The following is a 12,865-nucleotide window of genomic DNA, read 5'->3' on the forward strand; positions in this document are numbered from 1 at the left end:
CCATAGCAGGCAGCTCTCTGTGGTGCATGGATGAGCGCAGGGAGGCTCCCAGAGGTGCACCTCAGATGGGCAAGTCTCCTTGGAGATGCCACAGCACTGCAGCAGCAGGATGATGTGTATGCAGTGGATGAACTGTTGCTTGGCTTTCCATGTTTTCATCAATCCTACCCTTTGTAGGCCTGTGTCCCACCTTGTTCAGTGGCAAACATGTGGGGAAGAAGGTCTACAAAAGTGCTTCCTGAGGTTTTGTCCCCCAGCTATCATTGAAGGAGTGATTTCCTTTGTTGCTGCAATGTTCAGCTTCTCAGTGTTCAGCTTCTCAGCGTGGGCTATAGGGGCTTGGTGTGTTTTCAGAGTTACTCCTAGATGCCTTGAGGTTACGGGCTAGGAGGGCTTTTTGTGCTGCTTTGCAGGCTTTTTTTGGCGTTGGCTGTAGAGAAGGTCTGGTTCTATGCATGAATTCACAAAGCAGCCTAGAGCGGCCGCTATTGTGATGTCAGCGGCCGCATCCCGGCGTTGTCAAGGCAAAGCTGCCGTGCCGAGGCACGGAAGGCCTCAGTGTGCAGAGCAGCTCTGTGGCGTGCTCACTGCAGGCGGACCCTGCTGATCGCGGAGGGCTCTGCCAGCAGGCTGCACCCTGACGGGACTCTTGAGTCTTTTTGGTTTTCCCCAGGAGTCTTGTCCGGTGCAAACTTGAGCAGCGCTGCTCGAGCCATGGAGGGAGTGTGTGCTGCAGTTTGCACGGCATTTTCCGTGGCTTATTCTGGGTACTTTTTCACCCACCTGGCACGTAAGTAGACCTTTTTGTTCAGTGCAGCATATGGAAACCAAATTGCCATGAAGATGCCTTTAGTGGGGTAAAGCTGCTGTCAACAGCTCCAGCTAAGAAGGGCGTGTCTGTAGCCAGCAGGGCGTGGGCAGCATTTGTAATGTAGCCTGCAGGGGTTCTGCTCCCCCCCATCCCGGCAAGGCCTGTGGCAGTGGAGTGTGCAGTCTCCTCAGTTTGCTGGCTGAAGCAAGACATCTTCCAAGATGGGAAGATGCGGAGAGCCTGGCAGGAGTCCTTGTAGAAACTGTGCGCTGCTCTCTAGGACTGAGGGGAAGCATCTTCTCCTCTGCATTCCCTCATCCCAAGGATGTGCCTGTGGAACTTGACATTTCCTGCGTGCTAAAAGAGCCGTTGGCTCTGTGCTGAAATCCCAGAACCAGCTTGGCAAAGGCCTCTGAGATAGACATTTTTAGAAGAGTTCTTGTATGCTCCTGCACGCAGGAGCTGTTCCTGTGCTGTGTCACAGTAGAACTGCCACCACGGTTGAGGGGGACTTGGGGGAAGCTTTTCTGTGGAATCATTTTCAGCAAGCTCATGGGAATTGCTGTGTGCAATCTCTTCAGAAAACTGAAGTGCAGGAAGGGGAGGAGCTGTAGCTCCTGCTGGGTGGGGTGGGGTTGGGCAGAAGCATTGACTACTACAGAACCACTTGGGCTTTCTTAGTCTCACGTTTCTGTGGCTTGAGTGGCCAAAGAGGACAACAGGTAGACACAAGGCAGCATTTTGTGCTGTTGTCTTGCTTGCTGTGTGGCACACGGGTTGCTGCTGGAGGGATGTAGTGAAAGCAAAACGCTCTGCCCTTGGGTTGACTTCTTGGTGGGCTTGCCCAGTGCAGGCAGTTTTCTTACAGCATCTGGTTCTTCTTCCCTTGTGTGTTGCAGGTCACATTGCCCATGCCTGGAGAGAATCCGGTCCGTGGGTGAGTGGGAAAGGAGCCTTTGGCGTTGGTAGCATTTGACGACTTGGAGCAAGCTGTGAGCTGGGCCTGTTGCAGTCCAGTGCCAGCCTGGTCAGATGAACGAAAGTACAGTCCAGGCTCTGTGCAACAGCAGCAGCAGCAGCAGCAGCAGCAGCAGCAGCAGCAGCAGCAGCAGCAGCTGCAGGGGATCCCTGCCTGTTTTGTCTCCATGTTCCATTTCAGAGCTTTTGATCAGATGAAAGTGGGGTTGCTTGGTGCTTTGAGCCATGATGGAATTTCTCCTGTACAAGAGAGTGCGGTCGCATCTACTTGGCCCATTTTACTTGAGTTTGAACAACTGAGGATCCCATTTCTCTGCAGATGATTTCTCCTTAGTGCATCTGGGTCTAGAGCAGAGTATAAAGAAGGTTGCTTGTCCCTCATGCTGCTGTCTGTCTGCAGAGCACAAAACAAACCTCGGAGCGTCCTCTGGCTGTGTGTCTTCCTGAAGACGAGGCCAAAGGGGAGGAAGATGCCAACCCAGCTGCATCTGCTGCCACCGCAGGGCCTGAGCATCCAGCATCAGTAAGTGGCAGCTCTGGGAAGCCCTGTGGCTGGAGCAAAGCAGAGCTGCAGGTTTCTGATCAGACAGCATCTCCCATGTGTGGCTGAAGATGCTGAGGCCTGGAATCTTTTCAGCGCTTCCAGAGCGCTTCCCCCAGCCACGAGCCCTTGAAAAGGGGTGTGGAACTCGGATGTTTAGACATCAGTTTCCCACTATTCTGACAGGGGCTGTGAATTTGTCTTAGCAAGAGACAAGAGGTAGCATTAGGATGTCTTTGCCCTGGGGAACAAGGGAGGCCCTTTGTGCCCTGTGGCTGTGCAGGCTCTCTGTCAAAGATGCAGTTCAAAGCAGTGCAAAGATGCAGTTCACAGCCTCGCAGGGCATGGAGGAGTCACTGTCCCCAGGAGGGACCTGGCGCTCTCCATGGAGCAGCTGTCAGTAGCTAAAGGAACAGCTGAGATACAGCGGGGTCTGCCGCTGAATATATCTAAAGGTTCTGCCTGACAGGTTCCTCCCCGTCCCTCATGCTGCTGTCTGTCCACAGAGCACAGGGGCAGCGTCAGCACCTGCTCTGGCTGCCTCTGTACCCGAGGAAGAGGCTAAAGAGGAGGAGGGTGCCAAGGAACCTGCCCCTGCGGTCAGCCCACGGCCTGAGCAGCTCACATCAGTAAGTGCCTGCTTTGGTTAGCAGTGTCTTTGGTGTCATTTAGTCCCTCGTGTAAAAGCAGCCTTTGGATTTTGCGCCTTGAGTTGGAGAAGTGGGCAGCAAAAGCCGAGAGGTGAAGAGCCCTGGATGTGGCCGGCAGCATCTTCCTAGGGGCTTGCATTTGAAATGGGATCAGAGGGGCATCTCTGCCAGGCACCCTTCTGACCCAAAGTCATTTCTTGTCCCAGAGCTCCACCTCCTCTGTCCTGGCACCTGCACGGGCTGCAGCTGCAGGCTCTGAAGAAGCCTCCAGTCCCCAAGCTGGAAACTCGAGCACGAGCAGCTCGTGCACCTGGAGCACAAGCAGCTCGTGCACCTGGAGCACAAGCAGTTCCTCTGGCAGCACTGAGGACCTGCAGAAGACAGAGGAGGAGTGCCTGGCCATGCTGAGTATGTCCTGTGTATTCCTTGTCTGCTGGAGCAGTGCCTTGTGTGTGCATGTGTCAGCATGAGCTCCTCCCACCTCCTGTTCTCCTCAGCGGAGTGTCGGGTCCTGAGGCCTCCACACAGGACCTGTTGTTGTGCTTTGAGGTGGCGAGAGAGCACCTCAGAGGCTCTCCTGCCTCTGAGGGCAGCTCGGCCTGGCTTGGCTTTGCCTGAGCTGCCCTCTGTGCAGAAGGGAAGCAAGAGATTGTTTCTGGCTGAGCAGGAGGCTGTGACCCAGCGAATGAGTGGGCCTCAAGGAGCTCTCTGGGCCCAGCTCCTGGGGGGCACAGCCAAGGTCATCTTCAGAAGGTAGCCCGGTCCTAAAAGATGAGGGACCTCATTCCTAAAGCCCATGCAATGGGTTATAAGATGAGCTGCTGCTCTTGAAAGGGAGAAAGGCATTGTTTAGGCAAAGTGCTGAAAGGTGGAGATCGTGCCTCTGCTGGAAGCACTTTGCAATATTCTTCCTGTTCTGGAAAGGGCAGCTGTTGATAAAAATTGATTCCAGAACCCAAGATGCCTGCCTTTACATTTGCAAGGATTAAAGCTTTGGTTGAATGTCACAGAGTGTTTATTCCCAAGAACAGAAAGGTTTTGTTCTTCCTGCTGCCCTTAATGTTTCTAGACAACAATCACTTCTCTTGGTTACTGCTGTCTTTTCTGATCCGTGTCTCCTCTGACTGATTCTCCATGTGCTTAGTTTTTAGTTTGGACAGTCAGGCTTTGCGCAGGCAATCTGTGCTGCAGAGCTGACTGTTTTGTTGCTGTGGTGGTAGTGGTGGTGGTGTTGTAGTGGTGCGGTTGTTGTTGTGGTTCGCTGAGTGACTGAGAAGAAAGGGCCTGGTGTCCCCAAGGAGAGCGGGGAGAGAGAGTGGGGCTGCCTTTCTGATCTGCTGCAGGGTGGGATCTCTGTTGTGAAGTGAGCATCTTTCCTTTGGTTTCTTTCAGGGATGCTGGTGAGCGAAGGAGATCCCGAGGCTAAATACACAGAACTGGAAACTATTGGCAAAGGGTGAGTGCAGCCACCGTTCCTTCTTCAAAGGGAGGGGCTGTGTATTTTGCTGGTGTCACATCTCCCCAGCGTGACGTCAGGCAAGCTCCAAAGCTGTTCAGACACTGCGTTGAGATGCTCCCGTCCCTCAGTACTGGTCAGCGTTTATAGCTGTGGTCCGAAGGCATGGCAAAGACACCTGGATGCTGGCAATGTCTTTTCTGCGGCAAAGAGCAGCGCCTGGCAGATCTCCTGTCCCTCAAGTGTGTGGCACCTCTTTGCCGCTTTTCTTCGCAGAAACCATTTTTACGTGTCCCAAAAGAATACAGAAGATGTGGGAATGAAAGGAGCAAAAAGTGTGCTGCCTCAAAGGTCAAGTTAGCAGCTGAGAGCTGCCAGAGAACAGCTGTCAGTAGCATTTCTTTCCAATATTTTGCTGAAAACAAGATTCAGTGCTCAGGATGACCGTCACCTAGTCTAGAAGCCAAAAGCAGAGGTGAAAGAAGCAACTCTCTTTTATAGCTGAGGTGGCAAAAGCCAAAGCTTCAGGGAAGCGCCGGTGCCGATGCACTCTAGAGGAAAAGGCATCACCTGCCTGATGGCAGAGCCCTCATGGATCCTGTGGGGATTTGGCCTTTCCTGCAAAGAATCCCCCAAGCTGTTCCCTTTTGAAAGCCAGCTCTGCTGACTGTAAATGGGATGGATTTGCAGCATTTTCTCTGGGAGCAGCCAAGTGTACAAGAACTCGCCTGAGGAGTAGAGTCCTTCCTGTGTCTGGGGCACCGAAGAGAAGCAGCTGCTGATGGCTCTGGACCCGGAATGAAGCTGTCTAGGGATGCCCTGTGTAGAGTACTTCTCCATTTGTGTGTGCAACAATGGAGGCCTTCGGCTGCTCTGGCTGTGGCTGGAGACTACTTTCCTTGGCAGCTGGAGGAAGGATCTGTCTCTAGATCTTTTCCTCCAATGGCTGTTCCGTGAGTTCAGGCTTCTCAGAAGGCCTGTGTGGTGTTGCCTGAGTTTGGCAGATAGACTCCAAGGAGAGGTGTGGGAAGGCCCAGCCGGAGTGTGTGTGCCTGGAAAAATCCCACCCACGTGCACACACGGAAAGAACAAAGGGAAAAAGACCCAGACCAGAATCTGTCGTGTCCCATTTGAGATTTGCCCCAGGCCTTTTCTTCCCGCTGGACCGCAGTGTCTTGCACTTGAAGGGACTAAAGGACTTCTCCTTTCTCCGCTGCTGTTTTGTTTCTAGGGGTTTCGGCACTGTGTGTACGGCAGTGGACACTGCCACAGGAGAAGAGGTAAGCGTCAGGCAGCGCCGCAGCTTCTGCAGCTCTCGAGTGCCCTCCCCTCTGCTGTCAGCTGTGGCTGAGCTTTGGCCGGCCAGTAGAGCTTTGCTTCCAAGGGCCACTGAAGTGCCGAGCAGTGTCCGCCTGCCAAATACAGTGGGGACAGATTTTGTCCTTCTCAGCTGCCCCAAGGAATGCGAGGAGGCCAGGCGGTTTCTCTCCTAGGAGGAGACGCAGCCAGCTGGGTCTTAGTGCCAAGGTGGTGTCTTAGAGCACGGCACTGCTCTTTGGGGCCGGCAGCTCAGGATTCCTGAATTCTCGTTTCTGGCTCGTAGCAAATACATGGGAATCGTGCTGGTAGCTCCTTAGCCACCTGCAGGGCTGCCCTTGGGAACTGTGCTTCGAGAGAGAGGTCTGCAAGGGGACTCTCAAGGGCCTATGCCATGCTCAGAGCCCGGCGTGCATGGCTAGAGGATCAAGGCGTGGGCTATTCCTTTTTGCAGTCAGGCAGTAATTGCAAATGTCCGTGGTGTGACGGAAAGTGTTTTAGTGCAGCAAAATGACAGCTCCTGAAGTGTGGAAGGGCTAGGGCTGTCTTTTTGGGAGGTAGCCTCAATGATGTTTTCATCATCACAGCATTTTTTCTGTAAAGTGAGTAGGGTTGTATTTCCTGGGGTTTAACCCTCCAGATGCTTTTAGGACGGCATTTTACCCGTCATGTCTGTAAGAGTTTGCTGTGTTGTTGTGCACTCAAGAATGCCAGCGGTTGCTGGAGTAATGATGTAACCCCCTAGAACTGCCAGTGGTTTCCCAGCAGTTTGGCTCCATTTTCACCGGCACAGAATGGCTTCCTGCTTGCAAGAGGTGTGTGAATGGAAATGCTGAAGATAAAGTAAGGCCCTGGGGGAAGGCTGTGGGCGTAGGGAGTGTTGTTAGAGCTTTGAGGTGGAGAGTTTAGAGCGTGTTTTGCCTGGGTGTACAAAGCAAAGGCTCTCTGACTCTGTGTCCTGGGACTGGCGCCCAAGCGAGCGGCGTAAGAGGCTCTTGCAAGCTCAGCTACGAATTCCTCTGATGTCCAGTCGCAAGGCGGTTTGGCCCCGCCCAGCTCTGTCATCCCAAAATCACTGTCTCATCGTTCCCGTTGTGGTCTCCTGCCACAGCCTTCTTTGGTTCACGGTTTTCCATGTCGTTTCAGGTGGCCATAAAGAAAATCAGTCTCCTGCGAGAGAGCAGCACCGAACTGTGCGTGAACGAAATCCAGGTCATGCGCGACAGTAAGAACGCCAACCTCGTCAACTACGTAGACAGGTGAGTGGTTCTGCTCTTCTGCCATGAAGGGTCATTGCCATCCTGCAAGCTAAAGGATCAGCCACTCCTTTGGTGGCTGGCAGAGAACAGAGCTGTTAATTCCTGTTTCTCTGCTGATCTACGGCGTCTTGGGAGGAGATTGCACTGGGGCTGCATTAATCTTTCCTGGCATACCTAGTTTGAAGTGCGCTTTCAAAGACCTGACTCGGCCCTACCTTACTGAGCCAACAGCCTCAAAGTTCCCCCCTCCCTGCACTTCATTTTCCAACAGGTTTGGGGCTTGATTTTTTCCCTCGGGTCTTAAGTGCTGACAAAGCACTGTAGATCTTATTTCCTTTGCCTGTTCCCAGTGTTTTGCATTGGTGTGGATACCAAGAAGGCTTTTAGACTGCACAGAGTTCAAGGCCTGTGGAGCCTAGTGAATGACTATTCACTTGCTCCTGCCTTCCTCCGAGAGAGACACGGAGACAAGAATCCATCAGGTCATGTAACTGTGCGCATTCATCTCCACGCTGTTGTTTCCTCCTTTCAGCTACCTGGTGGACGAGGAGCTCTGGCTAGTGATGGAATACATGGACGGAGGCTCTTTACACGATGTCATTAGGGAGACTCGTATGGCAGAAGGAGAGATAGCAGCTGTCTCTCGGGAGGTGAGGGATGGCGCTTGTGCTTCCCGTGGCTTGGGCGGGATGGTCCTTCCCAACAGGTGGTAAGGAGAGGAGTGATTTCATCTTCCCAGCTTGCTTCCTGCCTTTCTGTTACGACTGGCAGCAGCAAGAGCATCCGAAGTGCCTGCCAGCGTGCCTGCCCTTCTCCAGCTGTGTTTGTTTGTGTCTGCCTCTCTGAACACTTGCCTGGACCCGAAGTGTACTGCATTCCTTCCCTGTAAGAGCAAACGGGTTGGTGGCACAATGTCAGACAAGTGGCAAAGACAAAGAGATACTCTCGGGACTCTCACAAAGCTCAGGCTCAAAGGAGATGCTTGCACCCAAAGTGGTGTTTGCAAAAGCATCCGCTGTCGTCTGGCTGGAGAGAGCACAGCCCCTGCAGCAGCGCTCCTTCAGTGTGTGCTTGCAGGCCACTGGCCAGAGGAACAGTTGCCCTTTCTGTCTCAGAAGCGAATATGCATGCCCTCACTTAAAAAGGCACTGCTGTCCTCGTGTTGGAGCAGCAAGCTCTTGCCCTTGCCAGCAGCCTGTCCTGCCATGGCTCAGCATCCCCCAGCGAGTCGGTCTTGCAGGTTTGCCACTTCCCTGCTTGTAGGATGAAATCAGATGAGGAACTCTTAGGCTCGTGTTTCTTTTCTCTCTCTCAGTGCCTGCAAGGCCTGGATTTCCTTCACTCCAAGCAAGTGATCCACCGAGACATCAAAAGCCACAACATTCTCCTGGGCTTGGACGGATCTGTCAAGTTGGGTGGGTGTTGTTGGCCAGGCTCAGCCATGGCGGGCTGCGGTGTGGGGCTGCCTTTGAGTGACTGCCAGGTCCCCAAGAGTGGTGCCCGTGGCAGTGCAGGCTGCCCTGCTGCGAGCACAGAGCACAGCTGCAACGTGCAGGGAGGTGTGGCTGGGAAGAAGGTGTCAGGAGTGGCTCTGGATTGTGCGTGTCCCTTCGTTACGGGCTAAAGCTTCAGGGGACTGAAAGCCACTGCCCGAAACTGGGGGCTTTTGCTCAGTGGCCAATTCCGTATTTCCTCGGCTGCAGGCCGGAGGAATGCCAGCATGGCCCCTTTTGCAGCCAGATTCCACACTGCCTTCTGGGACGTTGGTACAGCGGGGAGTTCTTTGGTTTGCTTTCCTAATTCGGGGCCGACTTGACCAGAGGGCTTTTTTCTCCTCAGCTGATTTTGGCCTCGCTGCTCAGCTCACCCCTGAGCAGAGCAAACGGAGATCAGCTGCCGGGACTACTCACTGGATGGCGCCAGAAATTTTCACCAGGAAGCCCTACGGCCCCAAAGTGGACATTTGGTCCTTTGGCATCGTGGGGATCGAGATGGTGGAAGGAGCGCCTCCTTACCTGATGAACACCTCTGCCATGGTACGCTGCAACTGCTCTCAGACTCTGCTGTCATTCTAACAAAGTCTGCCCCCGTTCTTCGGCCCGGGAAGCTTGCCTAACACCTGAAGACGATAGGTTCCAGGCCGCATAGTCTCTCGTGCTTCTTGTCCAGACCGTCCCCTTGGCATTTACTCACAAACAGCACTAAAAAATCCTTTTGTGATGCCTTTTGCTTGATGGAAGCTCTGCCTAAGGGAGCAGTGAGCAGTGTATAATAATAGATATTATTTTATGTAATAATCCTTGGAAACTGTAGAGTTCGACCAAAGTCCCTCTTCCAAATTGCCTGTAAGAGCTGGTGTCGTTCCTCAGAGAAGCAAAGTGTGCTTTTGCCAATGGAGTTGCTCCCAGTTTGGTCAGCCATTGACATCGGGGGCACAGCAGGAGCCTTTGCATAGTGGACTAGCTGTGGCTGTCTCTGGCTTTGGGCTCTTTTGTGTGGGGTAGGAAGGGCATGTCCAAGCCTGTGGCAGGGAGGGAAGTGCCACTGGAGAGTGGAGCTTCTCCCGTGGGGTCTGGGTGAGCGGTTTGGCATACGAAGGAGACAGGCAGAGCGCGGCGTTTCCTTCTTCTCTAGGTTCGACAGCTGATAAGCACCGGGGGCACCCCGAAGCTGCAGAACCCCAGGCAGCAGTCCGCTTGGTTGCGAGACTTCCTGCACTGCTGCCTGGAGACAGACGAGGACAGGCGCTGGTCTGCCCAGGAGCTTCTGCAGGTAAAAGGCCAAGCGGCTGCAGGGTGCGCCAGCTGCCCGCTGCCAGGGGCTTCCCATCCGCTCAATCCAAGGCGTCAGAGGGGCACCAGTCCTAGGAATCGCCAGTCTCGGGGCTTTTCAAAGAAAAACGAAGGAGAATCCTGGGTGGGGATGGGTTGGAAGGAGCCTTTCAAGGTCACCCAGACCAAGTGGTCCGCAAGGAGCAGGGACGTCGTCAAGTAGATCAGGTTGCTCAGGGCCTCATCTGAGCTGACCTCGAATGTTCCCAGGGATGGGGCTGCGAGCAGCTCTCTGGGCGACCTGTGCTGGTGTTGCAGCACTCTCGTCACAAAGAGTTTCTTCCTTAGACCTGATCTGAATCTGCCCTCTTTGTGTTGAGAGCTATTATCCCTTGTGCTAATGCGACTGTGCTTGCAAAAAAACATGTCCTCAACATGCTGTGAAGCCCCCTGGAAGTCTTGAAAGGCAGCAAGAAGGTGTGCCCAGGGCCTTCTCTTCTTGGGGCAGAACAAGCCCAGCTGTCTCAGCCTTTCCTCAGAGGAGAGGTGCTCCATGCTGAGATGGTCATTTCTGTGGCCCAGTTTTGCCCTTTGGGAACACACTCAGTGTAATGTGGTAGCAAAAGAAGTGAAGTAGAATAATAGCAGGTAGGGAGGGCTGAAAAGGTGGTGGAAGAAGCCAATGAAATCAGCTCCTGGCAATAATTTTGAGATTTGGGTGTGGGAAGGAAGGAAGGAAGCAAGCAAGAACGGAGGGAAGGGAGGGAGGGAGGGAGGGAGGGAGGGAGGGAGGGAAGGAGGGGCTTTGGGCAGCTCCCAGTGAGCCTCAGAGGGGCCTTGGCTTGGCCCTCCTGCCCCACTTGTAGAGGTTTGTGCCACCAAGGTGGGGACAGCTGAGCAGGACTTGGCCAGGCTGGCCCATTGCTGCCTGGCACAGCCATGTAGACGACGTTGTGGCAGAGAGGGAGCGGCAGAAGGTGCCGCTCGGCTGTCCCTGCTGTGGAGGGAGGTGCCAGCACTGCTCCCCCTTCAAGCCAGCGCTGAATCCGTCAGCCACTTGTGTCAGTGGTTTTCAGAACATGGGCCAAAATCCTACGGGGATCAGCCTTTCTCCAAGGGATTGGAGTTTCCTGAGGAATGCCTTACGCTCCTCACCTTTTTTTAGCAACTAAAATAGCCCATGACCTTAGAAAAGGGCAACCTCAAGAAGCCTGTTGAGTGTCCTGATGAAAGGAAGACATGCAAGCTGCATTCCCACAATGTGGGCACAACAAAAATCTCAAGAAGCTGCAGACACCTGCAGGATTAATGGATTTGTGGGATTGTGAGCCATGTTTTCCTATGGTAGCAAGGTCCTTGACGTGGAGACAGAGGTGCAGAGAGTGCCCTCATTTCTGCGTCTTTCTGGTAACCAGAGAAAGCCTGTTTGAGCCCATGAGGAGTGGAGTTGGGAAAGCAGAAGTTAATTTTTTCCTTTTCTCTTTGGGCAGCATCCGTTTGTAACCTCAGCCAAGCCGACCTCCAGCCTGACGCCTCTGATCATGGCAGCGCAGCAGTTTATGGCCGACAGGAGATACTAGCCCTGGAAGAGGCCACTTGTTGTTTTTTTGTAGTTGGTAGTTTTTTATAGTTGGGAGTTTTTTATAGTTTGTAGTTTACAGTTCATAGTTTGTAGTTTCTAATTTTTTAGATTGATAGTCAAAATAAATACTCTATAAAACTTTCATTGGAAGACTCGCTTTGTTCTCACCCTGTGAATAGGCTCTAAATTTGCTTCTGAATGGTCAGGTGGTGCGTAAACATGGGAAGACGCATGGATGGCATTTGTGGCATGGTTTGGAAGTGGGCAAAAGTCTGCTTTCTTCGTTATCTCCAGGCTACAACCTCGTGTGGAGATACAGGCTCACAGCTGTGAACAGAGGAGGGCAAAACGGGGCAGAGCAGTGGTGTCACTGCTGGGGACGCCGCCGCCGTGGCCCTGGTTGTGTTGCAGCTCCTGGAAAGGTTGGGAGTGTCTGTGTTGCTCTGGGCAGAGGGGCAGGGAGCCGGGCTTCTTTGCAGGCTGGGGCGCAGGTGAGCGTCCAGCGGGCACGCGAGTTCTGCCACGGGAACTGAGGCTGAGGCGAGGGAGTGACAACTTGTGCAGTTTGGATCTGCGTGAGCCACGGCTTCTCTCAGCTCAGCACCCAGCATGAGGGACGCAACTGCCCAGACAGAGCTGGCCTGGGGTCACGCTGCATGAGAGCTTGGGAGGGGACACAGCCAGGGCAGGTGACCTAAACTGGCCACAGGTATATTCCAGACCATTTGACATCCTGCTCAGTGTTTCAAGCTGGGCGCAGGAAGGAGGGAGGAGGGGACGTTTGGAGTGACGGCATTTGTCTTCCCAAGTCACTGTGAGGCGTGAGGGGACCCTGCCCTCCTGGAGACGCAAAACACCTGCCTGCCCTTGGGAAATGGTGAATGAGTTCTTTATTTTTCTTTGCTTGAGCGTGTGGCTTTTGCATTCCCTATGCAACTGAATCGATCTCAACCTGTGAGTTTTCCAGCTTTTACCCTTCCGATTGTCTCCCCAGGGAGCCAGAATGGCTGTGCGTGGTGCTTGGTTGCTGGCTGGGGTTAAACCACAGCATGAGAAATAGAGAAAAAGTGGTTTAAAAGCGAGAGGCAGAGGAATGAAGCTTCCAAACTTTGGGGCGGTGGTGGTTTTTCTGTTTTCCTAAGCCTGCCTTCCTGCAGCCCTCCCAGCACCTGCTCTATTTGCTCTCTGCCTCACAGCTTCCAGTTTTGCTGGGACCGGCCCATTTGGGCCCACTGCTTTCCTCCCAGCAGCACCTTCTGAGTTGTCCCACACTGTGTTGGTACTTTCTTTTCTTTCGTCCTTTCTTTACATCCATAGCAGGCAGCTCTCTGTGGTGCATGGATGAGCGCAGGGAGGCTCCCAGAGGTGCACCTCAGATGGGCAAGTCTCCTTGGAGATGCCACAGCACTGCAGCAGCAGGATGATGTGTATGCAGTGGATGAACTGTTGCTTGGCTTTCCATGTTTTCATCAATCCTACCCTTTGTAGGCCTGTGTCCCA

The 12,865-nt window shown here is 53.6% G+C and overlaps 1 protein-coding gene across 1 annotated transcript; it reads left to right on the forward strand.

The window, feature by feature from the left end:
• The first annotated feature begins 1,722 nt into the window (after nucleotides 1-1,722).
• Nucleotides 1,723-11,363, forward strand: LOC138103860 (serine/threonine-protein kinase PAK 3-like). The gene is made up of 13 exons (XM_069002467.1): nucleotides 1,723-1,748; nucleotides 1,824-1,989; nucleotides 2,190-2,312; nucleotides 2,837-2,959; nucleotides 3,187-3,388; nucleotides 4,373-4,436; nucleotides 5,668-5,716; nucleotides 6,900-7,012; nucleotides 7,545-7,662; nucleotides 8,328-8,427; nucleotides 8,852-9,048; nucleotides 9,647-9,784; nucleotides 11,274-11,363. Exons 1-13 carry the CDS (start codon nucleotides 1,723-1,725, stop codon nucleotides 11,361-11,363), a joined length of 1,509 nt encoding a protein of 502 aa, XP_068858568.1.
• The last annotated feature ends 1,502 nt before the right edge of the window (nucleotides 11,364-12,865 follow it).

The sequence above is a fragment of the Aphelocoma coerulescens genome, assembly GCF_041296385.1.
Source record: "Aphelocoma coerulescens isolate FSJ_1873_10779 chromosome Z unlocalized genomic scaffold, UR_Acoe_1.0 ChrZ, whole genome shotgun sequence".
In the NCBI taxonomy this organism is placed as follows: Eukaryota; Metazoa; Chordata; class Aves; order Passeriformes; family Corvidae; genus Aphelocoma; species Aphelocoma coerulescens.

What these genes read in the sequence shown, in the direction of transcription:
- LOC138103860 (XM_069002467.1), top strand. Translation starts at nt 1,723, where the DNA reads ATGCCTGGAGAGAATCCGGTCCGTGG. An exon ending in GGCCTGAGCATCCAGCATCA is followed by an intron (nt 2,313 to 2,836) that starts GTAAGTGGCAGC and finishes GTCTGTCCACAG; the next exon opens with AGCACAGGGGCAGCGTCAGC. An exon ending in CTCGTCAACTACGTAGACAG is followed by an intron (nt 7,013 to 7,544) that starts GTGAGTGGTTCT and finishes TCCTCCTTTCAG; the next exon opens with CTACCTGGTGGACGAGGAGC.